The 27,721-nt window shown below is 36.2% G+C and overlaps 1 protein-coding gene across 1 annotated transcript in view; it reads left to right on the top strand.

Moving 5' to 3' along the window:
* The window catches only part of LOC309817561 (protein diaphanous homolog 2-like), a gene marked incomplete at its 3' end in the record, with an annotated part of 81,791 nt that overhangs the window by 47,471 nt on the left and 6,599 nt on the right, over positions 1-27,721 (top strand). Inside the window, exons 2-3 of the mRNA XM_082646848.1 lie at positions 13,421-13,453; positions 16,003-16,179. Coding sequence (XP_082502974.1) covers positions 13,421-13,453; positions 16,003-16,179 — 210 coding nt within the window. The remainder of the gene's footprint in view (positions 1-13,420; positions 13,454-16,002; positions 16,180-27,721) is intronic.

Below are 27,721 nucleotides of genomic sequence, written 5' to 3' on the forward strand. Positions count from 1 at the left end.
ACTATTGGTGGGAATGTAAATTGATACAGCCACTATGGAGAACAGTATGGAATTTCCTTAGAAAACTAAAAATAGAATTACCATATGATCCAGCAATCCCACTCCTGGGCATATACCCAGAGAAAACCATAATTCAAAAAGACACATGCACCCCAATGTTCATTGAAGCACTATTTACAGTAGCCTGGTCATGGAAGCAACCTAAATGCCCATTGCCAGATGCATGGATAAAGAAGAAGTGGTACATATATACAATGGAATATTAGTCAGCCATAAAAAGGAATGAAATTGGGTGATTTGTTGAGACGTGGATGTATCTAGAGACTGTCATACAGAGTGAAATAAGTCAGAAAGAGAGAAACAGGTATCGTATATTAGCGCATGTTTGTGGAACCTAGAAAAATGGTATAGGTGAACCGGTTTGCAGGGCAGAAGTTGAGACACAGATGTAGAGAAGAAACATATGGACACCAAGGGGGGAAAGCTGAGGGCGGGGTCGGGATGGTGGTGTGATGAATTAGGCAATTGGGATTGACATGTTTACACTGATGTATATAAAATGGATGACTAATAAGAACCTGCTGTATAAAAAAATAAATAAAATAAAATTAAAAAATAATCCAAATTAAAAAAAAAAAAGAAAGTTTGAATCATCTGCTTTGACCTGTTCATGTGTAAGGGCCATTATGGTAGTTCTTGAGTTGCCTATACTTTTTCAGGCAAAAGGACGTACAGTTAATCTTTATTTTATCTTGTAATTGGTAAATTGGTTACACGTTACATACAAGGCTTCAGAGGCTAAGTATAGTTGCTGGTTTAGTTTAGTTTTATAGTTGTAGTTTTTTTTTTAATATATATATATCTGAGTCACTTTGCTGTACAGCAGAAATTAACAGAACATTGCAAATCAAGTATACGTCAATAAAATTAAAAAAAAACTACAACTATGAATCTAAACTTATATAAGTCCCCTACATACAAACAAGCTCCGTTCTAGGTGAGCGTCTGTAAGTCCAATTTGTTTGTAAGTCCAACCAAGTTAGCCTTTGTACCCAACTAACACAATTGGCCATATACCGCTGCTTTTACACTTGCTTCCAGACATCCTGGGCTTGAAATAAAGATACCATACTACTGTATCTATACAGTACTGTACAGTAAAGTACACAAAAGCACAACCACTTGTAGAGGATGCACACATGTGACAGTGTACGTCAGACATATGGTCTAACTTATGTGATTGGACATGCAAACGCATGTTCGCATCTTTGAAAGTTCGCAACTTGAAGGTTTATATGTAGGGAACTTACTATATAGATACATACATACATACATACATATATATTCTTTTCCATTATGGTTTATCACAGGATATTGAATATAGTTCCTTGTGCTATACAGTGGGACCTTGTTGTTTAATAGTTGTAGTTCCTAACTCCGCCTCAGTTAATTCAAAACGTGAAGAGTCCATTGTGAAAAACACTGTTAGAGTGGAAGAAATTTGAGGTTTATCAGAATAAACATTAATACAATTGATGCTTTGCCTAAAATCACAAAAACAGTCAAGAATTTAAAACTACCTGTTAGTTTGTTATGATACTATTTGTAAAACAGTGACATAAATGAAATTTTTCTGCAATGTGTTATTTTGACAGAATTTCTGTCACTATCTCAAGATGGAATTCCTCATCTAAATGGAAACTAAGTAAAAAACCATTTAAGGAACGCTATAGGACAGAAGTTTTAAAGGGAGTTATAAGTAATCAGCATAGAATCTTAAGCCAATGGGGAAAAAATGGAAGGTTACCAAATTTGATAATTTTTTGCTAATCCTAAATTCTTCGAAAGATCCTTTTGAAGTTTTCTGAAATTTTAAATCATTTTTGTCTATCATATAATTATGTTTTGCTTAAGTTTTTAAGTGTTAAATATTTGTTATAATTCGTTATTTTAAACATCCTTCCTGTATGAGTCCGAATAAACTGTTTTGTTTTCTGTGGGGAGAAGGTTGTCCACTTTCACTTTGGAAGCCAGTTTTACTAGTTGCACCTTTGGAAACCTGTGTTCCAGGAGCTAAACAACTGCCACACAACTGAACTTTTAGACCACAACCTGTTCCTGAATTGGGAATTGTTTGCAAATTCAAGAATATTAATTAAAAGTACTAATTGTGAAATTAAATCATTGGTTCACTTTAGTTATCTTTTCCTAAACATATATATGTTATTATTATGTTATTATTATTATGATGTCATGTTAAGATATTATGTTATTATATGTATTATTACAATGTACAAAAAGTATGTTGTAATAATACCTTATTCACAACTCAGGTATAATTTTCAGCTTTAGGCAATTCATACTCTTGAATCTTTATAGAGGAGTGAATTATTTTGTTTTGTCAGATTAATTTTGCAGCTACGTCAGAAAATTAAATGATGTGGTTATTTATAAAAGGTACTTGAAGTAGATAGATGAGGTGAAATATCTCCAGAGTGATAATCATAGCCATTTAGAGGTTATTTGTGTGTTATAAAGATAGTAATCACAACAACAGATATTAAATTACTCCATTTAATACAAGCAGCAATCATATGTCTGGGTATAGTTGCCTCAAAAACATGCATAATTTTAAACAAAATTATATATAGTAACTGCCTTCTCTCTATTCCTATTGCTACTATCATAGTCTAAGCACTTATCACCTCACAATTGAATCTCTCTCTATCTCTCTTCTCTGTTTGCATCTCCAATTCAGTAAATCATGACAGGTTTGAGTGCAGCTCTGTGCTAGAAACAGTGCAAAAAACTGAGGACACAGTGGGGACCAAGAGAGACCTAGTCCTTACTACACTGAGTTTACAGTATAGCCAGAAGACTGGCATTGATAGGGAATTATAATTTGATAATTGGGGTAAAAGAAGTCAGGAACCATGGGAGATGATAACAGGACCAACTTCAGCTCAACTGAGACCAGAAAGGGTGAGTAGGAGATGGGCAGATGAAGGAGCAGGTGAGGGGTGAGCGCCTGAAGCAGAGCAAAGTCTACATGGAAAGGCTGAGATTGAAAGAGAACTTGCACTCTAACCAGTATTGTTATATATGATGAAGACACTTCATCATATATGTGTTATATAAGATGAAGACACTTCATCATATATGTGTTATATATGATGAAGACAGATTTCAGAATATAGATAGAGGTTTTAGAGCTTGGGTTCTACTCAGACCTAAATGCTAATTCCAACTGAGTAATTAATTATCTTTGTGCATTTAGGCAAGTAACTTAATGCCTGCAAACCTTGATTCCCTGATCTGCCAAATAGGACAATAAATTCCTATATCATAGGATTGCTGTGAGTATTTAAATGAGGCAATGCATGTAAAGCTCTTAGCATAGTGCCCGGCATATAATAAATGCTCAGTAAATGGTGGCTAGTATTTAGGTAGAATAGATCCAACTTGCTGATCTCTGCAAGCTGCCTTTTTAGCCTTTGATTCCTTCCTCAGTCTATCCTGAATATTACAGCCTACAACCCTTCTCTGAAATGCTAAAATCTGAAAGTTCTGAAAACAGAATTTTATCATTTGGTCCCGAAACCCAGCCTGGCTTGAGGCTGTATATAATCTTTACTTATCCTGTCTTGTGGAGTATTCATGTTTCCCTGCTAACCTTGAATGCATTTGATTTAGGGTGCCAGCCCAGATCGCACTGGGTGTGTTTTGTAATATATGGTACACATACCATAGTTCTTTCTAAAATGTGAAGCACTCTGAATTCCAAAACACATCTGGCTTCAAGGGTTTCAGATAAGAGATTGTGGACCTGTACCTCCCGAAGTCATCTTTCTAAAATTCCACCTTCTCCATGTCTGTCTCTGAATCAGGAACTCATAAGGACCCTCGATGGTTGTCAGACATAGTCTAGACTACGCCTTGTGATTTTCAAGACTGTCTCTAATCTGTCCCCACTGTCAACTGAAAAAAATGTACAACCTAAAAGTTGAGAATTATGTTCTATTGGGCAGAGTTTCTAGGGACTTAAGCCCGGAAGACAGCCTCTCAGATCGCCCTGAGGGAGTGCTCCAAAGAGGTAAGGGAGGAGCCAGGATACATAGGAGTTTTTGCAACAAAAACAGAACATCAAAAGATTACTGTGAATTAAAGAAAACCTGATATCTCAAGTTAATGAATTTAGCGCTCCTCTAGGTATGGGAAGATGCAAGAGTGTGGGCTCGTTGAAATCATTCCTTCGATATGCACCTTAACAATCTAGGGCCAGTACCTGCTTTTCTCCATCCTGAATCCCGTCAGGGTGCACAGTTAGGGGTGGCTGCAGTGGCTGAGGGCTTGATGGCTGCAACATCCTTTGTTTACTGATATGGCAGGCGACATTTTTCAGCCCCACCACCCTACATGTTCGAAATTTAATACCCTCTAACTTGAACCCTTTGTTTCCTAAGGCTGCTTCCCTAAAGTAAAATGTTAACACTGCTCCCTGTCTCACTTTCTTTTCTTCCTCTTTCTGGCTATTCAAATCCTACCCAGCAATTAGGGCACAATTCTTTATAGTTTCTTAATGAAGCTATATTTATTTCTTCTCTGAATTCCTCTTGTACTTAATTTATTCACCAAATATTTGAGCAGGTATGATGTGCCAGCTACTGCTCTAAATGTTAGAGATCCAAAAGTGATTAAGACAGGAAAATTAAGGGCTCTGCTATTAGGGAACTTGTTTTCTAGAAGCTAGAACATAAGTAAGTAAATAGGTAAGTGGACAGATAATTTCAGGTAGTGGTTCTGCTATGAAAATAGTAAGACAGGACATGTGATAGTGCCCAGGGAGGAAGAGCAGGAACATACCTCAGAATCTCCTCTGTGGTTAGTTTTCATTCCCTGGTTAGATTAATGCCTTAAGGGCAGAATCGCGTCTTAAACTTCTCTTTGCCACAAAGTGCTGAGCCTGTGATGGGTTCTGAAACATTAATGTTTGGTGGAGACATCTGTCTTTTTTTTAAAACAGAGAAGGTAAAAATTTATTAAATATTGAGCCCCACTTGGCTAACTCATTGATCTAAGAGTATCTATTATGTACAATTGCTGGGCAAAGCTGGCTTTCTTTTCATTTCTGTTGCTTTTTATTCGTAGAGTTATAAAGAACTTTCACATCCCAACAGTTTTCCCATTTGAAATGGTTTAGTACCTACAGAAGAAGTTACTACTTGAAAAACCTGGATTATTCATGCAATTGTTTCTGATTAATTCAGGTACTAAGTGACTTCCTCTAATTCATTAGCATGAACGTTTTTTAAGACCTAAGTGGCAAACATACATTTCTTTAAAAATTTTATTTTTATTTCTCTATTAATTTCTTTTGATTGAGGTATAGTTGATTTACAGTGTTGCATTAGTTTCTGGTGTACAGCAAAGTGATTCAGTTTTTTTTCCTCTCCTTTTAATTAATTTTTATTGGAGTATAGCTGCTTTACAATGTTGTGCTGATTCAGTTATACATACATACATATATGTATTCATTTCCAGATTCTTTTCCTGCATAGATTATTACAAGATAGTGAATATAGTTCCCTCTGCTGTACAGTAGGTCCTTGTTGCTTATCTATTTTATGTATAGTAGTTTGTATTTGTTAACCCCAAACTCCTAATTTATCTCCCCCACCCCGTACCTTTCCCCTTTGGTAACCATAAATTTGTTTTCTAAAACGTATGTTTCTTGAGCGCTTCACCCCTAGTCCTTAAGCTGAACATTCTTTTTTTTTTTTTTTCTGTGGTACATGGGCCTCTCACTCTTGTGGCCTCTCCCGTTGCGGAGCACAGGCTCCGGACGTGCAGGCTCAGCGGCCATGGCTAACGGGCCCAGCCGTTCCGCAGCATGTGGGATCTTCCTGGACCGGGGCACGAACCCGTGTCCCCTGCATCAGCAGGCAGACTCTCAACCGCTGTGCCACCAGGGAAGCCCAAGCTGAACATTCTTGTTACACAGAAGAGACTGCTGGATTTCCATATCATAGACACCCCTCTTGGCAGTTAAATATTGAAGTTCGTGGCAAGACAATTAATTTAAGCTTGAGAAGAACTTGTTGTGACAGATTTCTGAAACTTATCCAGTGAACTAACATGGTCTTTTGCTTCATGAAGAAAACTGAAGCCCTATACTGTGATGTCATATTTGATTTCTGGTAGATACACATTTTGTTCTTTATATTGAAAGAGTATCTTGAGAAGCAAATCCGAAAAGGAATTTTTTTCTTGTTGTAAAAATGGTAGAAAGAATTATGATTTGTAGTAGCCAAGAGCTCAGGTGGGTTCACATTTGAGGCTTTTGATTTGACAGTGCTTCTGAGATGGTGTCCTTTTGGTTACAAAAATAGAAAAGTATAGAAAAGTATTGCTCTATTAAAATGATGAAATGGACAGTTTGAGATGCTCACAGTAGCAAAGTAAGGTGGAGAATTGGAGCTTAATGCCTGTAACTTCATCTTCTCAACTACTAGGCTTTTGCCCTTTGAGGTCAGGGCCATGTCTCTTTAAATCCCAGTGCCTCGCACACTGCCAGCTGATCTATCATCTATTCGGAAGTGCTAATGGTGATGGAAGAATGCAGTGCCTAAGAGGACATGTGGGTGTCTGAAAATGCCCCTTACTGTTAGAAAGGAGATGAAAAAATGTTTTAGAGTAATTTTAAATACAAGCAGTAATAGTTCAATGGGTTTGAAAGCCAATTTTTCTTTTCCTCCTGTCTTCTTAGAATCAAACCTCTATCTACGTTGATCTCAGTTCTAAAAATCAGATTATATATACCTTTGTTGGTGAAACACAACGGAGAGGTACTCAACTAAAACAATCTTCATAGTAAAGGGATTTGAATAGCTGAACAGAATGTTCAGCTTGGTTGCCAGATGGTTAAATAGCCTTGAATTGTCTTGATTGGTCTTACTGATTTGTAAAGTTCAGGGTGAATCCAGGATCTGAAAAGTTGAAAGGCAGCACTTTGAAGAATAATTACTTCCTTCTGTGACTGCTGCTGATCTGAATCAGTATTGGTCAGGGATGTCATCTAGAGATTTCAAACCCTGGATCATTGGTTGAGATGGATGACCTTTCTTAAAGGCCCTTCTTACTTGGAAAGTATATGGAGGTTATGATAGAGTACCACCCGAACAGTGCTCTCAGAATTCCTCTGTTGTGATTGTTCTTTCATTCATTTGATCTTTGACTAGACTACAGCTTCCGTAAGGTGCATGCTTATCTTGTTTATGGTTGTATTCCTAGTGCCCAGCACTGAACAGGTGCATAGTAGATGCTCAAATATTTGTTCAATTGAATTGAACATGCTTTTCTATATTATATTGCCTTGCCCTACTCAGAGATTAAGAAATTTAAGCTGGGTAAATAATTGACCCTTCATCTTTATTGTGATGGCCAACTTACTTTCTCTAAAAGAGAAGAAAATAGTCAAAGTTGAAGAAGTGTGGCCAAGTTTTTGAGTTGGTGGTGAGACTTTTGAATTGTATGCAATTCAGTTGTCCAATTTCTGTGGTACTGGAGTAATTTCAAGATGTTTATAAAACATTGTATTACCATGTAACATTAGCCATAAGAGAGTCGAATCTTTACATCTTGCTGTTTTTGTTAATTTCTGCCTGATTGAGAAAATTAAAACTTAATTTTCTTGCAATAATGGCTCCTGCATTTCAATCAGAACTTCAGTATTAGAGTTTGTAAGTAAATCATCCATTTCTCTTATTCTTAAGGGGTTGAGACTCTGGAGTGAAACTTTTATAATTATGCAGTACTCATAGAGTACTGTAGTAAGTTATATTTAATATAACTGTTCATAAATGAAGTTTAATAAACTCTAATTGCTTGACTAATTCACAAGCGTATTGCTTTTCTAGAGTTGATTTTAATGAAAATATATGGTCACTATACTTATTGGTGTAATATGCCCTCATCCTAATGACCATTATAGATTTAGATTTGCAATAAAAACTTACTAAAATGACTTTAATCAGTGCTTTTAATTCAGGGGTGTGACTCTGATAAACATTTTTTTGGTCATTTTTTGTTGTTGTTTTAACTCCATAGTAGCTCTATAGTTTTTACACAGGAGTAAAATCCATAATGTCTGCTTGCCAGTGGTGTGAGAGAGAGAGGTGCATGCACCTATATAAATTACATTCAGATAAAATTTGAGAGCTTGTCCCTGTAGAACATCGTTATAAATGAGACTGTATCTTAATACAACCATTTAAAAATGTTTTACAGGTCAATTCACATAAAAATGACTGCGATTGAATCTTGTCAAAGAGATAGCTCTTTACAGCTCTCTGAACTTTTTTCATGTTGGTGGTGTTTTTGTTATTGTTCTCCTTTTGTAACTTTCTCTTTTTTTGACTAATGTATAAAAACAGTTGTGCAGCAGAAATAATTTATTTTCTATTGCAGATAACTTAAGTGTAATTTATACAATAATTTCAATGTATTTTTAATGTGCAGTGGCCAAAAATGGCCCCCTCCTAAACTCAAACTCTTCAAATGTCCTTAAAGATTTTTCTTTTCAATAGACCACATTTGTCTCTCTTTTCTGAATAGTTGTAGAGTTCTAAGTAATGGTCTCAAGAAGATATTTATGACAGCAGAGTTTTACATGAGGGAAATCTATGAGAAAAATATCCATATCAGTCAAATGTACGTAGTTATATAGGATATCCAGTCTGTAGTTGAATGAAACTTGTAAATCAAGAAATCATAAGCAGAGTGTTTTTCTTTATGGTTCTCTATTACAAGTAATTGGGATAATTTTTTACGTGAATATAATTTCCTCTTTGTCTTAAGGTGCTCTATCATTCTTAAAGATGCCTTTTAGGAAAAAATAGTCTTTAAGAAGACACTAAACAAAGCATAGTTCTCCTCCATTTTTGACCATGGGTCCACATTTGGTTTATGAATAACCAAACTTTAAACTCAGGGGAAGCTCTAGAAATAGAAAGGTACCTAGCCAGATTGACATTCCAGTAGAGGGAAGAGTGGGTGCACAAACAGGACATAATGAGGCATGCGGTGGGAAAAGGATTTCCATTTTTCCATAGCGCACAGATCATTGAGGGAAGACGTAGAAGGTAGCCTAGGGCTGAATAATATAGGGCTTTGAATGCCGTATTAAGGGTATTAGTCTTTATTCTGTAGGTCATCAGGAGCCACTGAATACAGATGGGCAAGTAATAGTCATTTATAATTTTTTATTGAGTTCTGTGTGCCAAACACTGATCTAGGCATTGGGGTACATCCCTGAAACAAACAGATGAAAACCTTGGTTCTTATGGAGCTCACATTTTTAGTGGGAGAAACAGACAGAAATAAATTATAGACTATGTGAGAATGTCGTAAGTTTTATTGAAAAAAGGAAATCAGAGCATGCTAAAGCAGGTCAGGAGAGTGTGGAGGAGGTGGGTGTTTTCATTTAAATAGGATGGACAGAGTAGGTCTCCCTGAGCAAGAACTTGAAAGGGGGAGGAGTGATGGAGGAAAGCATATGGATAACAGAAAAGAGCATTCCAGGCAGAGGGAAGAGACAGTGTATGTGGCTTATTGCCTTATGGGGAACAGTGAGGTGGTTGCTGTGACTAGAGCTGAGTGAATGAAAGGAACTGTAATAGGAGATGAGGTCAGAGGGATATGAAGAGTATGCAGCTCCATAGGGCCTTGCAGGTTATTGTAACGATTTTGACTTTCACTGGGGGTGAAAATAGGGTGCCATTGAAAAGTTTTGAGCAGAGGAGTGACATGATCTGACTTGTTTTTTTTTTTTTTTTCTGACTAAAATCCATGGTTTATTCAGATTTCTTTAGCTTTTCCTTTTCTTTGTTTTTTTTTTTTTTTTTTTGACAGGAAATTAGGATTTATTGGTGCACGTGAGTAAAGAGGGGACAGCCTCAAGGCTCTCATGAGTGCAGGGCCCGCCATGTGTCCAGGGGGCCACGATTAGGGATGTATTTGACCCCACAGCCACCCGGGAGGAGCCGCCTATCTGCCGCCATGTTTTCAGATTCACCTGCATTAAACTTAGTAAATCCCCACTTCTTGGAGATGTGGATCTTCTGGCAGCCAGGGAACTTGAACTTGGCCCTGCACAGGGCCTCAAACACGTGCTCCTCGCTCTGCAGCTTGGTGTGGATGGACATTATGACGTGGCCAATGTGGACCCTGGCCACTGTGCCCTGGGGCTTTCCAAAGGCAGAGCGTATACCTGTCTGGAGACTAGATTGGGGGCAGCATGCCAGTCACGAATGTCCACTGGAAAGTGCTGTCTCCAGGGTCCCTTAGGGCAACACATACAGGCAACAGGCTGCATACACTACTGAGGAGGCTGCTGTTTGCAGCCATTGCACACCTGGCCCCCACAGGGAAAAGAGCATAGTTGGTTTAATTGGCTGCAAACTGACTTGGGTTTTAATACTGTCACTTCCTCAATGTGTTCAGAATGAACTATAGCAGGGTAAAGGTGGAAAAAGGGAGATAGGTTAGGAGGTTCTTACAGAAATCTAGGGAAGAGGTGATGTGATGGTGACTTGAACCATGTCTTTGCTTGAAGAAGATGACTTTGGCAATGAGGAGAGAATGGTGGCAGAGGTAATTATTAGGAGGCTACTGCCAGTGATTAGACTCTAAACTGGGATGGTTTGTGCGGAAATGAAGAAGAAACTGCAGAAAGATCACCGTGGAACTTGACAACTGTTTTGGCTGTAGGGATTGAAGAGAGGGAGGAGACCAAGGTGACATGGAAGTCTTAAAATTGGATGGTAACCATTACCATAAACATGACCCTATTTTTGTAAGTCTGTCCTAACCCTCTGTGACAACCCTTGGTGCTCATGTAGTGTTTCCACTGGGTTATTAATTATATACCCACTTTTTCCTACTCTATTTTCCCTCCTATTACCCACCTAGAGAGCTGAGAGAACAGCTCTGATTCTTACAGTTGTGGCAGTAGTAAGATATAATTAGGAATGAAGAATTATGAAAGACCAAAGAATCTAAATTTGTATATAGTTTGTATATGAAAAATAACCAGCCACTGGAAGAACATTAGTGTATATTGGTCAAAATGAATTTAGCAGGTGACACATAAGACGTGTTAGGGAAGGACTTTGGTTGCCAGGGGAATGCTCTTTGGGATGATACTTGACCCCCTGGTAATGATGGCAAAAGGCAGTTACCCAAAGGAAAATGAAACTGATGGGGCTTGGGGCATATCTGTGAATTTGAGGTTACCATGAACTGTTTCAATTCAGTAGTTCAACCCTAATATCCTACAGCCTAATTATACCACCTGAAGAGGCCATATGTTGACGAAGAGTTAGTATCTAGTGACAACCAGATCTGTGGTCCATGGGCGAGTCACTTAGCCTCTTCAAGCTTCAGTTTCACCATTTGTAAATTGAGAGGTTTTGACCAGATTATCTCAAATTTCATCCAATTTAATAGTGTCTAACTCCATACTGTGGAATTTAATATGGACAAAAATAATGTTAATTTCAAAAAAAAAAGAGAGTGGAGGTGGGAGAAGAGGAGAAAACTCAAGTCTCTTCCCATAAGACAAGGTGGGACTATTGCTAGCAATGCTTTTTCGTTGTTGTTGTTTCTGTCCCCCATGATTGAACTATCAACATATATTCAATTGAGATACAGACTTAAGGCATTAGAGACATATGTGTACCTTAACTTAGAGAATTTGACTAAAATCTTATTTTCCCCGAATTTACATATTGATTTTGAAGATTTATATGTTTCCAATCTTGAGTTTATAACCTCAAAGGATGGGAAGAAAAGAAAAGCAGGGGTTGCTTGAAGAACTGTATAATCTGTCTAATAAATAACACAGGTGGACAGGTACATATCTGGATGGTAGCAGGGTAGTTGAGGCACTTTTGAGACTTTGACATTTCTCACTCTGATTTTACATGACAGGAAATCATGAAGCTTGTCACTGTGCATAGAACAGTTTTCTGTACCCCACAGGGAAAATTAAAGAGAAAATACCAGGTAGAGATAGTCCTAGGGTGAACTGATCTCTCTTAAAAAGGCTTCAGTTCTGATAAAAGTAATCCCCCTTCTTTTCTTTTTTCTAGGCAGTAAAGATTGATTGGGGTTTGTGTCAGCAGGATGTGATGAAGACATAGTACAAAGACATAGAAGTGTAGATCCCTGAGGGAATAGATGTATTAAAAGTAGAAAAAGAACTACACATATAATAGTATATTTGTCCCAACTACTGGAGGGGAGGATGATCTTTAACAGCATTTAGTTGGTGATATTTGAAGACAGTTTTATGAGATCCTGTGACGAAATAATTCTCACTTATAACTCTTAATGGAATTCTCCCCACCAGTGATACGACCATATTTTTCTTAGTTAAAAGGGATGTGAGCATGCATGATGTACATCATTCAGCTTCTGTTTTGTTGTAGGAAATAAGTATACAGGTTGTGGCAGAAGGGTTAATTTCAGTTCCTAACAGGTGATTTAAAAAATATGGTTCTTTCCTAATCACATCTCTTAACTAGCACTACAACATATTTCAACATATTTATAATATAATAATAACTGCTTTTGTGCTGATTGTATGTTATTGTAAGATCTTGAAGTATCTTCTGAATCCTGGAAGATTACTAAATTGTTAGCTGTTACTTTGCTTACTTTAATATTGCTTTATTACTCCAGTATTGTTTGTACTCTATGTGGTAGTTTTTATTAACCACTGTATTTTATTAACTAGAGTATACCATTTCCAATGATTCTCAACATTAGAAGTAGAAAACCACATGCAAAAAAAAAAGAAAGTGTTGGAGTTTTTGAGAAATGGGCATATATTACAGAATCAGTAAGTTCAATGTTATCTAGAATATTTATAAAGGTGTTCGTTAAATTATCTATCAGATGCAACTGAGTTCTAGACTGAGCTGTTTCATTATATGTCATTACTATTAAATGTGACATTTTTCCTGTTGTTCATGTTTTTAAAAGTTTTATGTATCTCAAAAATATGATTATTCATTCTAAAACTTTGAAAAATCTTGAAAGGGCTTATGACTTTTTTATATCTGTTCTCACGTTTGAGCACTGTGGTAGTGATGTCTGTTCCAAATCTGACTTTGGGAACTTGGGAGTCATCTTCAAAAACGAAGAGACACTCCCTTCACCAAACCTTCATTTTTAATCCTTAATAAGTTGTTTTTTTCTTTTGTAAAGAATGTGTTTATCGATTTAAAGTTTCTAATTCTCTTTGAAGAATTATAGTTGATAAAATAAAAAATGAGAATCATTCAATTATTTTCTTGTTTGATCTGTGAATTTCTCTTATCTGACAGGTATTTTTTTTTTTCCTTTTTGGTTTTAATAGAACATTCAAATAAAAACTTTGGCAGATGATGTGGTAAGGTGGACTTAGCGTGTTATCATTTACTTATGCATGTTGCCTTTTTATTAAAGTGGGTGGACATTAAAGCATTGATATATGTAAAGATATAAAAAGTCTAGATGTTTACAAAGTACAGTAGATGGAAGAATTGTCAATAGAGTGGCTTTTCTTTTTTTGATATAAACATAAGCAATTGTATGTGTTCTCAAAATAATTTTGATATTACCATCCTGATATATACCTTAGCTAATTAAAAAAAATCAGTATAAATCTAACTCTGGAAAACACAAATGTTTCCTTTCTCAATAGCCATGTAAATTGACTCTGAATATGTTAAGCATTAATATTAACAGTAAAGGAAATTAATTTAAAATGGAAAGGAAGTTAAGTACATTATGTTAGAAATGTGGTATTATATTTAAAATCCTCAAATATTTTTGATCTGAGTCTATCGTAGTAAAACTTATTAAAAGTTATGGGCTTAAAATTTAAATGTGCCCTTTTATAGCTAAGCTTTTAAAATGTGGTATTTTAAGTATGTTTTCTTTGTGAAATTACCTGTCTACAAATAATGTAGAATATCGTTCATGATTTAAGGAAGTGAAAGTATGTGGCTTAACTTTATTTTCTTATCAAGATATAGCTGAAAGCAAAAGCCAGTTTTCTAGATCAAAGTGAAGAGCATAGTGGAAGATCAAATATATATGTAAATAATGCTACTCAGTAAAAAAGCCAGCACTGCAAAAGTAAATATTAAGTGATATGAAGGGAAAGGAACAGAGATATGTTGATTTAATGGTCAATTGCATATTTAAATGCTTTTGTGTCCACCATATCTTTTAGTGAAATTTGACTCTTGGTTATGTACTCAGCTTATTTGGGATTGCTTAATGTTTTTTCTTGAGTTGTTTGAGTTGGTTATTACATATCTAATCTAACTTAATTTTCCTCAAAAACATTCAAATTTAAAAGAAAATATGAAAATATAGAAGGTGATTCGAAGAAATGAATCTTTATGTGAACACTGGGCTAGGAACCAGGGACTCGTGAATTTAGCGAGTCACTTTTTCTGTGAAGTGAGAGAGTCGGCCTAGATGATTTTTCAAGTTTCTTCCCAGCTCTAAAATATTATGATTTACATAATCTCTTTGTAAGCAACCATGTACTAAGATCATTTTTGGAATCCTAAATAAGCTGCTTAAAACTGCTCATATTTCTTTCAAAGTACACCTTTTAGAAAAAAAAAGTGTTCTTTGAATCAAAAAAAAAGTATGTTCTTTTAATGGGGGTCAACAGAAGTCAACATAATTGTGGTAAGAACTTCTGTATGCTTTTTATACTGTTGAAGTGATTTATAAGGACTTGGTAATGTGGCAGTGACGAGGCACTGTCCTGATACCTAACATATCTGCTTGTTTAACGTGAGCTGACAGTATGCATGCATGTGCTTCCTAACAGAAACCAGAATAAAACTGAGTTGTATTCAGTTTTATGGTTATTACTAATTTTTGATGTCCAGTGTTCTGTGGTTTAAAACAGAATGGCCTATTTACATGCAAGTGGAGTCATTAACTCACTTTATGTGAAATCGCAAGCTAATTATTAGAGATTGTACGTGGAATCAATGGTTCCAAGTCAATATCCATAAAATAGCAAGTTCTTCATAGTAGTATTTGTAGGAATAAGATATTTCTGTTTATGTTATATTTCCAGAGCAAAAAGGTAATGTTTTTAATTTTGTTGTGCTTCCTTGTTGGTCCCACGTTTTAGGGAAGAAAAAGGTGTGTGTAATAATAATAATAGTAATAGTAACAACAACAATAGTAATAAAGAGTAGCTAAGTACACTAAACATATAACTTATTTAAATTTCACAATAACTGTTTCTTTGTTGCTTTCTCTGTCTCCCCTTCCTCCTTCCCTCCCTTCCTTCCTTCCCTCCTTCCTTCCTCCTACATACATTAACTTATCCCTATTTTAGAGATGAGGAAACAGTCATAGAGAGACCAGGTAATTTGCACAGGGTAACTGACCTAGTAAATTGCAGATTCAAATCTAGGTAGTCTGGCTCCAGAGTCCATGCTCTTAACCATTGTATTCTACTACTACACTGCCAAAGTATTCATAGATACTTGTCACAATTATTTTGGTGCTTTGAAGAAGAGAAACATTACTATAATTTCCCCCTTAGAATTGGATATTCTTTTCTTTTCTTTGTTTTTTTTCCTCATAGTTTGAAAGTTGCCGCCAAAGACACGTTCTCTCTCAAACCACCACACGACTTTGAGGCCGAACTTTTCTGACCTAGTTACTGTGCAGAACAGAAATGACAAGGGACTAAGTTTTACTTTTGAGGAATACTTTTCACTCCCTAGATTTCTGCGGCTGCAGAGCTACTTCAAGGTTTCAAAATAGTACAATCTCTAACTGGAGCTTGCTGCTTAAAATAACATTTTGTCAAAAGACAATAATGATTCCTAAGTGCTATTTTGATGTTTCAGTTCTTCATGTTTGTTCGTGATTCTTGATCTCTTCCTTAGGGCTTCTTGTTTTTTCTGTTTGCAGCGTGACCGAATTACAAGTTTTAGGAAATCTACTGTCAAAAAAGAAAAACCTCTTATCCAACATCCTATTGATTCTCAAGTTGCGATGAGTGAGTTTCCAGCGGCTCAGCCATTATATGATGAACGATCTTTGAATTTGTCCGAAAAGGAAGTACTGGATCTCTTTGAAAAAATGATGGTAAGTTAGACCCCCTGATTTTGTTGTAATTTTAAAATGCATGTGCCCAGAGTAGCACTGGGTTCTAAGTAGGGCTGTTTGTATGGACTGTGTTTATATCACATAAAGGAGAGACCAGAAACTTGTTGATACAACAGAACTGTTTTCGAAAGCATCTGTCGTTTTGAGCTATAATATGTCTGTCTCTTCCACTATGAGCTCCTAAAAGGGGGGGCTGTCTTACTTGTTCTTGTTCTCTAGTATTCAGTAGTCTGTGGCACACTGAATCAATTTTTTAACTACCTAACTTGTGTTTCTGTTTCTATAAAGCAAAACAGGTCTAAGTCCACTTTTCTGAAAACAATATAAGGTATCTTGTTAGGTATATGAAATAGAGTTGGGAGGACAGAGTGTAAAAAAACAAAACAAAACAAAACAGTAGAGGGGACAGAAGAATGAATTCCTCCAAGTTTGTTCTATTATCAACAGTCATACCATCTATATTTTCTAGCATACTTCTTATATTTTATAGCTTGTGATCTAGATTATTTCTTATATTAGATAATAAATATAATACTTTGATATTCAGCAGTTTATACCAAGAGAGGGGAGAGATGAGGCATCGGGCCATCTTGGATTGGTTTCCTTGATCAGAGAAGTGGAGATCCTGATTCATGATTCATTAATTTCTAATTCTGTCCCACTTATCATGGCAAATTTTTTTTGTGAATCTCTATTCATTTTGAGTTAAGGTCCACAAGAGTTTCAAAGGTCTCCTTACCCATACCAAAAGAAGAGGTTAAGAATACTGGAAATCTAGACCCTTCTACTCTGCCCATTATGGAACATCTTGTTACCACCCCGCCCCCAACCCCACTTGTAATTGAAAGTTGTTGAATGAATACAAATTCCCTTTATCTTTAAACTTTTCCTTTAATGTTCCTTCTGTCTAGCCAGAGCTGACATCCAGCTTTTCCCTTGTCACAAGTCCTGACATTCCCACTCTCTTCAGCCTTTCCTCCTAGTCCTATGGTACACCCTCTTTCCGGCTGCTCCTTCTATGTCAAATTCTTTGAACATCTTTCAACAACCCTTTCTCTTGTAAACTCTATTATCTGCTGACCAGCCATGATGATGATAGCATCTGGCTATCCTTTTGACCCTTCCCTTGCTATTCGTTTTGGTGATTTCAGCTATTACATTGATAACCTTGCCATCACATTGTTGCCCTTAGTTCCTTGGTTTCCTGAATTCTGACCTTTGCATCCATGTATTTAGCTAATTATAGACATGACTACACCTTGGACTGTGTCACTCTTTGGAATGATTCCACCTCTGAGATCTTTAGCTCTGAAACTCTTCTCGGAAGCTAAACGACCTATATTACCTTTTCCAGGCCCTTAATTTTACAGGGCATGTTTGTGTAGTGGTTAAGAGCTTGGACTTTGGGGTCATTCAGCCTTGAGGCTGAGTTCTGCCTCTGCCATTAATCACATTACCCTGTGAAGGTGATACATCCTCTCTACACTTTATTTTCCATAACTGTAACAAAGGTATAAGAGGGTCTACCTCATATGGTTATTTTTAGGATGAGATGATATTTCTAGAATAGTGCCTGGCATAAAACTTTCTATAAAAATAATTTTATAAATGTTTGTTGCATTTCCTTCTTTTAGCAAATAAAGCTCTGTTCTTTCTTCAGTTTCCCCTCAATTTGCAACTCGGTTGTCTTATATTAATCACCCCAAACCAACAACGACAGAAACAAACATTCTTTGACATTAATCAAACTTTTAAATCTTATTTTCAACTCTTCTTCTCTTTACTCAAACTTCACTCAAATGATACTTACTCCTTTAATCAGCTAACCAATCGGTTACTAATTTTTGCAGTAGTGAAATAGTTCTTTTAGTTTATCATGGCATTGCCACCCTCCAGTTCACTTTAGCTCAACACTTACGGGCCTTCTTCCACGCCATTCATTTTCTCAGTCATGTCTAATTGCTTTCCAAATCCCATTGGTTCTGCTTTTGCAATGACTTTTACGTCTGTTTCCTCAGTTGTCCTCCAGATGCTCTTGCCCTGCTTTAGGCAGTATCCCTCTCTGGCTTTTTCTCATGGGCTGCGAAAGTAGCCTCCTATCTGGTCTTCCTCCTGTCCTCCAGGTTTTGCCTGTTCTAATCCAGTGGTGCTCTATTCATGATTCTGAAACAGATTCCTTTTCCAAAGCCCCAAGTAGGCCCTTCTGTTTTCACACAGTCATCTTCTATGTCCCTACTCCATTCCCTCCACTGTGCTTCTAGATGACTATTTCACACCTTTACTTTGCTGCTCAGTCCTCAGAACTCTTACCCATCTTTATGCTCTGCTGATGAGCTTGCTGCATAATTTACTGAGTAAACTGAAGTGATCAGAAGAGAACTTCCACAGACTCTCACTACCACATCTACCTAAGTTTGAGTATCTGCAGTCTTGCTACCTATCACCACCATAGATGTCATCTTCCAGTCCCTCCATTTGTGTACAAGGTTCCATTCCTTTAGACCTACTTACTGAAGGACATTGCTCCAATCATTTTTTCCTCTCTCTTCTGCCCTTCCCAGCAGCATACAAATGTGCTATCTCACTTTACAACTTTTTCATGACCTTATCTCCCTTGCCTGTTACCACTGTATTTTTACTCTCCTTTGAAGGAAGACACCTCCTAATAATTTTGTTTATATTCACTGCTTCTCATTTCTCTCGTCTTACTTTCTGTCTTAAACTCACTCTAGCCAGGCTTCCATCCCACCATTCCATCAAAATGGCTCTTATCAGTGTCACCAGAGATCTTTATGCTGCTGAGTCCCATGTTCAGTTTTCAGTTCTCATCTTAACTGACCTATCAGCAGCAGGTGATGCATTTGGCCATAAATCGCCCCCTGCTCCCCCTTTATTTGGCTTTCCTCCTATCTCTTTGGCTGCTGCTTTTTAATCTTCTTTGTGGATTCCTTTTCATGTCCTCAACCTTTAAATGTTGGAGAGGCCCAGGGATCCATCCTTGGACATGTTCTCTTCTCTATCTACACTATCTTCTTTTGTGATTGCAACCAGTACTGTGGCTTTACATTCCACTGTTATTCTCACAATTCTCAAATTTATCTACAGCTTAGTCCTCGTGTCTGAACTCTAGACTCTCATAATCAAACTTCATAATTGACATCTCTCTCTGATTGGTCAGTAGACTTCTCAAAAGTAACATATCCAAAACCAAACTGTTGATATTCCCCTCCAAACCTGCTCCTCCCAGTGTCTCCCCCTTCTAAGTTGATGGTATATCCATCTGTCCAGTTACTCAGGCCTAAAACTTTGGAATTGTCTTTGTCTACTCTCTCTTTCTCACATTCCACATTCAATTGACTAGGAAACCCATGCACTCTTCCTTCAAAGTACGGTACTTACAAGAGCTGACCATTTCTTACCGCCTTCACTGGTCCCATACTAGTTGAAGCCTCACCTAGGCTGCTACAATAGTGGTAGAACTATTAGGATTAACACAGTTCCTCATTGGTCTCCCTGCTTCCACCATGACCCTCTGCAGTATATTCTCAACACAGAAACATTACCCTTTTAAAACCTGAACAATGTCATGTCACTTGGGTTCTCAAATCTCTACTATGGCTTCTTGTTTCCCTCAGGGTACAAAAGCCAGTATCCTTATAAGAGCCTGTAAGGCCCTGTATGATCTGATCCCCACTTTACCTCTTCGATATCTTCCTCTACTACCCTCTTCATTTGCTTCAGTGACACACACATGCCTTTTACATGATGATAGCTGTAAGCAAAAATGATTCCTGGCACTTATAAATTTTTTCAATTTGTGTACAGCATTTACTATGTTTTCAAACCTTTTACAATATTTCCGTTTTGTGGTTTGAATTTTAATTCTAATGTTTCATCAACAAATTACCACTTTCCTCTTTAAATATGTTATGTTTTTAAAAAGATTTGTTTGTGGATTCATAAATGTGACTTAAAGAAAGGTACAACTTGGTGCCACATTTTCCCTAATGAGAATTTTTCCTTCCATGGGAATGTTGGAAAAGGAAATCAGACAATTATGATTTGCTTAAAAGTAACAACAAAAGATCAATAAAAAACTTTTTAAGGGTTGTATCTCTTCTTTGAGAGAAGTCTACTTGTACATTGAACATTTTGCATTTTCTTTATTATCTTCAGTTTGTCTGTAATCAGGTTAAGTGAACAACTTATTTTATGAATTTTCACAGCTTTCATTTACTGTGCACCCTTGGGCCCAGCATGTAACTGAGCAGTTTACATGTATTGTTTCAGCTGATCTTTGTGACAGTGCTGCAAAGAAGGCAACATAGTTATACTGCATTTTTCAGATAAGGAAATTAAAGCTTAGAGAGAGGCTAAAGAAATTGGTTCTGTAACTTGCCTTAGCTAATACGGGGCTGAGCTCAAACTTAAATTTAGGTACATAAAAATCTAAAAAATTGGCATTTTGATAATCTCTATCTTTAATAATATTTCATTTAAGCTAAATGTAAAATTAATACACTTTCTTTGCACGCATACTAAGTGGAAGTAGAAGGCAACTCTGAGATACATTGCCTCGCAGGTAAAGCGAGATGGAGGAATGTTTCCTATTGATGACAGAAGGTTGTCTTTTTCCAGAGCATCGATTGAAAAGAAAGAGGCCCACAATTTAGTTTTGGAAAACTGTTAAAATGCCATCTTCAAAGTTGATTGGGAGAAGACACTTAAGTCGTCAGAAGTAGATTTCCAGATATGAAATTTTCCTTTTTTATTTCATTCTTTGTAGGTGTCCTTCCATGTGCAAATAATGTAATAGATGTACTTGTCCTACTTGATGGCTATTATGACAATCTTGTCTCTCTTGATTCTCATCCTTCATTGTGCTATTCCTGTTTTCAGACTTTTTACACTTTAGAGTACTACAAATGTTTAGACCATTGGGCCTAAACACCTTGTATGTGTTTTAGGATAGCATACCTTGAGGAGTGAAACATTTAAAATAATTACATAAAATAGCACATTATAGACAGTAACAGAGTATGAGACGCTTGACAAGAAATATATTACATTAAAATTGCTAATATAATTTATTATTTGGAATTTCTGGGGGATGATATATTTTGGTGAAACTTTTGGTGAAAGGCTTAAGTAATGAAAGGCAATATTCAAATAAATCCTCTATTACTCTGATAATTGAAACTCTTGTTATGTCTGAGGATCATATTTGTCAACAGAAGTTCTCCCTGTACAGGTTTGTAGATGTAGATAATAGGGCAATGTTGGGCTCAATCTGAAATTACTACAGATTTTTAAAAAAGTGTTAATTCTTTTATTTGATTACTGTAACTTGTATTTAACTACTAATAGCTCATTTTAAACACCACTTGACACTTTATAGTCAAGTAAAATCCTGGAATGAGTCCAGTTAACTGAAAGATCTGAATGGTTAGATTTTACTTTACTAGTGAGTTAGTAGATTACTAACGTTCCATTGACAATGACATCTGTTCTACGCATTGATATGCCACTTTTCATCTTGTGGCTGCTCAAGGAAACAAGTATAGACAGATCTTCTGAGTAAGGGTATCCATGGCTATTGCTGATGGATGTAAAGCTCTAAATTTGAAACTTTTAGATGACTGCTTTTTTCATGGAGCACACACTATTTATTATCAGCATGTGTTCAGTAGTTTGTAAAACTGGATTTTGTACTTGGAGAGTGGTCATTGCCTATTAATTGAAAATTAGAAAGTGGTTCTTTTATTAAAACTTCCAGGAGTGGAAAAAAATACCCTCACTCGTTTTTATATGATTTTTATATTTACCTGCATGGGATAAATTATACTTGCTCTTTAAGATTCCTGTTCCCCTTTTCTGCCCAGTCGTGTTTTCAAATCTTCCACAAGTGGGTAAAGGTAGTAGGACCAAGACAACAATACTGCTTCCACATTTTTGGGAGGGTAATTTTAAAAGATGACTGAACTATTGTAATATTACATATCACCTTTAACCCCCAATTCAAATTTGAATGAGGTTCATATTTATCATCTTTTTCATGTTAATCAGAGACATTTTGTATTGTCTCTAATTAGGACTGGTGAAATATCTTCTCCCTTACACTTTAAATATACGGAAATTAATAATGCTGTAATTGAATAACTATTCAACATGTTAAGGTATCATAGCCTTTGAGCTTGCTGAGAATAACTGAACTGGTCTTTGTACATTGAGAGTACTGCTTAAGGACTATTAAATGTTTAATAGCGATAGCTCATTTTTGAATAATGCAATCAGAGCAAGGAGAGAAATGTGTCTGGACACTGTCCATTTCCTTTTTTTTTTTTTAACTTCTTTATTGGGGTATAATTGCTTTACAATGGTGTGTTAGTTTCTGCTTTATAACAAAGTGAATCAGTTATACATATACATATGTTCCCATATCTCTTCCCTCTTGCGTCTTCCTCCCTCCCACCCTCCCTATCCCACCCCTCCAGGCGGTCACAAAGCACCGAGCTGATCTCCCTGTGCTATGCGGCTGCTTCCCACTAGCTATCTACCTTATGTTTGGTAGTGTATATATGTCCATGCCTCTCTCTCGCTTTGCCACAGCTCACCCTTCCCCCTCTGTCCATTTCCTTTTGAATATTATTTCCCTTTTGTATGCAACTGTTCTAAAACTGTTTTTTTTTTTTTTTTTTTTTTTTTTGCTTAGGGGATAGGGGATTTCCATTTTAAGCTTAAAAAAATAAATATACAGAGATGTCTTGGAAGTTCAAGTTGGAATTTAATTTCTTTTACCTAGTACAGGATCTATTGAGTGGAAGTCCAGCTGGTGTTGGTCACATTAGAGTCCTACAGATATGTCAATAAGGACTGTGTTTTAATATAGGTAATTAAATAGTTTAATTGTATACAAAAGATGAGGCTAGTGATGATTAATGATTTATGATTAATTTCTAGGCACACTTCATTTCAACTTCCGTTATTAAAGGCAATGTTTAATATATGATTCCACATGCAAATGTGATGTTTTATACTTTGTTTCTGTTCAGCAATTTACATTAATATATTTTGCATTTTGGGCATAATTTAATGATTGTACAGTCATATGCAATAAATATTAAATTATCTGTCCCATATTCCATCTGGTAGAACTCATAAATAATCCCAAAGCTTTTCATTTTGTTCTCTCACTTTTGCCTTTCATCAGTTTTGAGAGCCTGTTTGACTTTGGACCCCAGGTGCTGTCCTTGTTTTCCCCTGACTGCTGTCATGGGTTTCTTTCTCACCCAACAGCAGTCTTTTAGGAGTTGGTTAGCTTGGATGAGAACCTTTTAGTGCTCTCAGCATAAGTAATTTTAATTAAAGGTTAAGTTACTGTAAAATAAGTTATTGGTAACATAGGTCTTAAAATCTATAATAAGGCATGGAAATAATTTTCAGGAATGGCTAGATCCTTAGAAATTATCTAGATAGCCTACTTTCCATTTTTTACATTTATATTTCCAATATCCTTACTCTGTATCATTGGACTGAGAGAACGCCAGCATCATTTCTAGTCATTTTATTTTCTTACACACATTCCCAAGTAAAGCATATAAAGGAGGAGCAAAACTTACCCTGTAAACAGGTCTCAAAGTTAGCTAAATCTGGGTCACTTTTAAATTTCCTTCCGAAATATAATTCTCACCAAAAGTTCACAAATAAGGGAGTAGTAGGATAGAAGTCCCAGGAAGAGGAATTAAGGGAACTAGGTTTGTAAATTTACTCTGATTGTAGCTGATAAACTTCACAATTCACTGATTCTGTTCTTGATTTGTACATAGAAATGTTTCCTAAGGTATTTTTTCTGTTTGAAAAGTTCCACTAGTGTTTTTTGCCATGAAGGAATTTTCACGACCGTGTATTGATATGTGCAGTGTGCCAGGTCGTGTGCTACATGCTGCAGGTACACAGATAAATCCAGTTCCTCCCTTGCCCCCGGAGAGCTCAGAATTTAGTCAGGGAGGCAAGCAAGTAAACACAGGATTTCCATGGTAATAGGACAGCTGTGAATAGGCTACTGTGAGTACTTAAGCCAGCACAGGGGCTCAGGGAGGAAAAAGAGAAGATCTGAATATACTATGAAACCCAGTGTCACTTCTGAATTTTCAGTCTTTATTTTTTTGACATTAAAGTGTTCTCAGAGTTTGAATGACTTAGTTCATCAAGGTCCAATGCCTTCTATATGCCAGGTACTGTTCTAAGTTCTGAGGAGGGAGGGAGAGAGAGAGAGAGAGAGAGAGAGAGAGAGAGAGAGAGAGAGCGCGAGCGAGCGCGAGAGCGAGCAACTCAAGGAAAATCCTTGCTGTCAAGGGTAGAGGTGATATGGCAGAACGTAAGGTGTAATTGTGGGGAAAAAAAAAGGAAAAGCAAAGACATATTTCTGTATCATGGAGAAGTTTATTTGACAACTCTCTACTGAATGCCAGATACTTTGTTAGGTGCAGGGGAGCATAAAGATGGCAAAGACACTATCCCTGCCTCTAGGTTTTTATTTTGTATGACTCCCAAGGTAAGAATAGCTTTTATATTTTTAAATGGTTGCAGAAAATCAAAAGAAGACTGTTTCAGGGCACATGAAAATCTGAAATTCAGTGTTCATAAATGCAATTTTGTTGAATGCAGCCACAGCCATTTGTTTACATATTGTTGATAGTTCCTTTTACACTGTAACTGCAGAGTTGGGTAGTTGTGACAAAGACCCTGTGACCCGCAAAGCCTAAAACATTTAATGTCTGGCCCTTTATAGTAAAAGTGTCAACATCTGGACTAGTGTAGTAGTCTCTAAACTTTCTAATTTCCTATCCCGTTAGAAAAAAAAAATATATTTGAGCAAGTAACACCAATATGTTTTATTTATAAAATATACACATATATGTATGTACTAATACTATGTATAAAGTACAGACATAGAAAAGAATGAGAAAAACATGCAATGAACAAGATTTTAAAATGATTTAAAATGAGTTTATTTTATTTATTAATGGTGCAAAAGCCTTTGCTGTCGCGATTAATAACTTTTTAGTGAGAGCAATGTCAGTGTGTCATTATTTTTTATGTCTTGTTTTAAAAAAGAGACTAATTAGAAGGTTTAGTTCCGAGTCCATTTTATTTTGATATTTGGTTTAATGTCTGTTATAGTTGAAACATAAATCTGACAACGATGCATAGGTCCAAGTGGAATGAGAACATCATTAGCAACACTTATTAAATCATAGTATTAACTTTGCTCAGTCCAATCCATGAATCAAGCAAAAGTTTCCTGCTGAACCACGGCTAGTAAATTTCCATCTCCCTTGATGACGGTCAGTTGTTCTTGGAACTAATCTGAAGTGTTGCGTTTTTATATTTGTGAATAAATTGGTTCAAAATGGGCTTTAAAAAACGGGCTTCACTAGATGTCATCAGGGACATGGGCTTTTTGCATTTTTCCTTCCACGTACTTAATGTGTAGACCCCCGCCCCCATGTTTGTCTACTCGTGTCCGCTGCAGACATTGTACCTAATACCCGGAAGAAGAAAGAAGAGGTGAGTCATGCAAGGGTGAAGGAGACCCACCTGGAAGTTGTGTCTGCCAGTGTGTGGCTTTTTCAGTGAAGTTCATTTGAAAAGCAGTTACTTTCTCACCAGTTGTTAACTCTTAAGGGATTACTTGTCCTTTTGTGAATGAAAAATGCCCAAGTCATGTGAAATTTCAGAAGTTTTAAAATACTTTGTCATGAAATAGCTGGAAATCTCTCTGTAAGATACATGTTTTCATGCTCACTTCCTGTCTCATTTTAAAATATTGTAAGTATTTACAGTATTTGAAATATCTTGCTTTTATAAAAAACAACAAAAAACACCTACATTCTTGACTCTGCATACCACTGTGTGTATTTTGATTTCAACTTCTTTCTTGCAATGGTTTAAATTTTATATGTGGGCTAACCTTCCTTACTCAGGAATGTTTCCCACTTACAGTTTTTTCATGAAACATCCTTTTATTAAATAAATCATTTATTTTGGCAATATGTTTTCTCTGTTACATTGTTCCATTAGCAACTCAAAGAAAAGTAGTTTTTATATTTCATTATTGGAACAATCTAGCAAATAATATAAGCTGAGTTGTTTAAAAGAAAAAACAGCTGTATTTTCATTCAGCTGTATGATAAACCTCCCACACTGAGTAATTTTTCTAATACTTGTTTTAGCAAATTTTCAGCAATGATTTCTATGTGTCTTCTGACAGTATTTGCTGACAAAGGAATGTGTTTTAGTTTATTGCCATGTTGTTTTGCATGTATTATTTCAGCTGCTTCTACCAAGTGTTCCCCCAGTGTCATGGGACCTTTTGTCTTTTGCTATTAAAGAAAGAAAACATTCAAAAGAGTCTTCTAAACATGTGTCATTAAGTTTACAAATTTTCACTAAGTACTGGATTGCGTATCACATGATTCTAATTATTGCTGAGAAAGTCGAAAAAGCTTTCCTCATGGTCTAGATGTTTGGATTTTAAATGGTCTGCAAGTTTGAGGTAGCTTTATACTATCATTAGCTAATATTTTTAAGGTGCGATATGCACATAAAATGAGAGTCATCAGTGATAATTGATATACATGCATATTTCAGATAGTTACCTTACTAATTTTTAATCTTGTGGGACCAGCTTCTTATCAGCCTTATATTTTTATTACTTTTATCATATGATATGACTGATGAAAGGCTCAGACCTATGAGTAGGAGATATAACAGTCTAGTATTTTCTTGTTCTTCTGTACTTGCATTATTGGTATTATTATCCTCAATCTGTTGTCTTTGCAAGAATCTTTTAAAGTTACTTTTCTATTTTGTTGTTGTTGTTTTGAGGGTTGACTTAGTTAAAACTTGGTAAAATAGTCTGTAAGTCCACTTAACCAGGTACTTGTAAACTGCAGTACGTTGCAGTACACTGACAGTGAAAAAATATGCATTGTGAATACCCCACTCTTCCCTTGAGATACCTCATGTACCATTTGGACCTACGGATCCAGTGAGGGCTTCAGTGTTATTCTCATGTTAAATATTGAAGCTTATTTTCTTGTATTTTGAATAAACATCAATATTTCACAAACCGCAGTGGATCCTTTAAGTAATCTTTGGATTCTGGACACTGGTTCCATGTTGAGCTCAGGATTAAGGATTATGGGAGAGTAAAAATAATATTTGGGTTTCCTAATAGCTAAATAGATGTTCTGAATTTACCTTATTGATGGTGAAGAGGTATATGTAGGTGTTCATAGTTGTAGTTTCCTCCAATTGGCCCTGAAAGTAGAAATAGCTGAAGACTTTTTGTGCAGTACTCAGTAACATTCACTTAATTTCATGCTTGCTTGCCCCGGCTTTTGGCTCCATACCATTTGTAGGGATAATGTATTTGGACAATTTTTTTCCCCTTTAACTTTGTTTTCCATGTAAACTTCTATATGTTATGCTGCTACATTCTGTATAGGTAAACTTA

This window comes from Grampus griseus (genome assembly GCF_964374135.1).
Source record: "Grampus griseus genome assembly, chromosome: X".
Taxonomy (NCBI): Eukaryota; Metazoa; Chordata; class Mammalia; order Artiodactyla; family Delphinidae; genus Grampus; species Grampus griseus.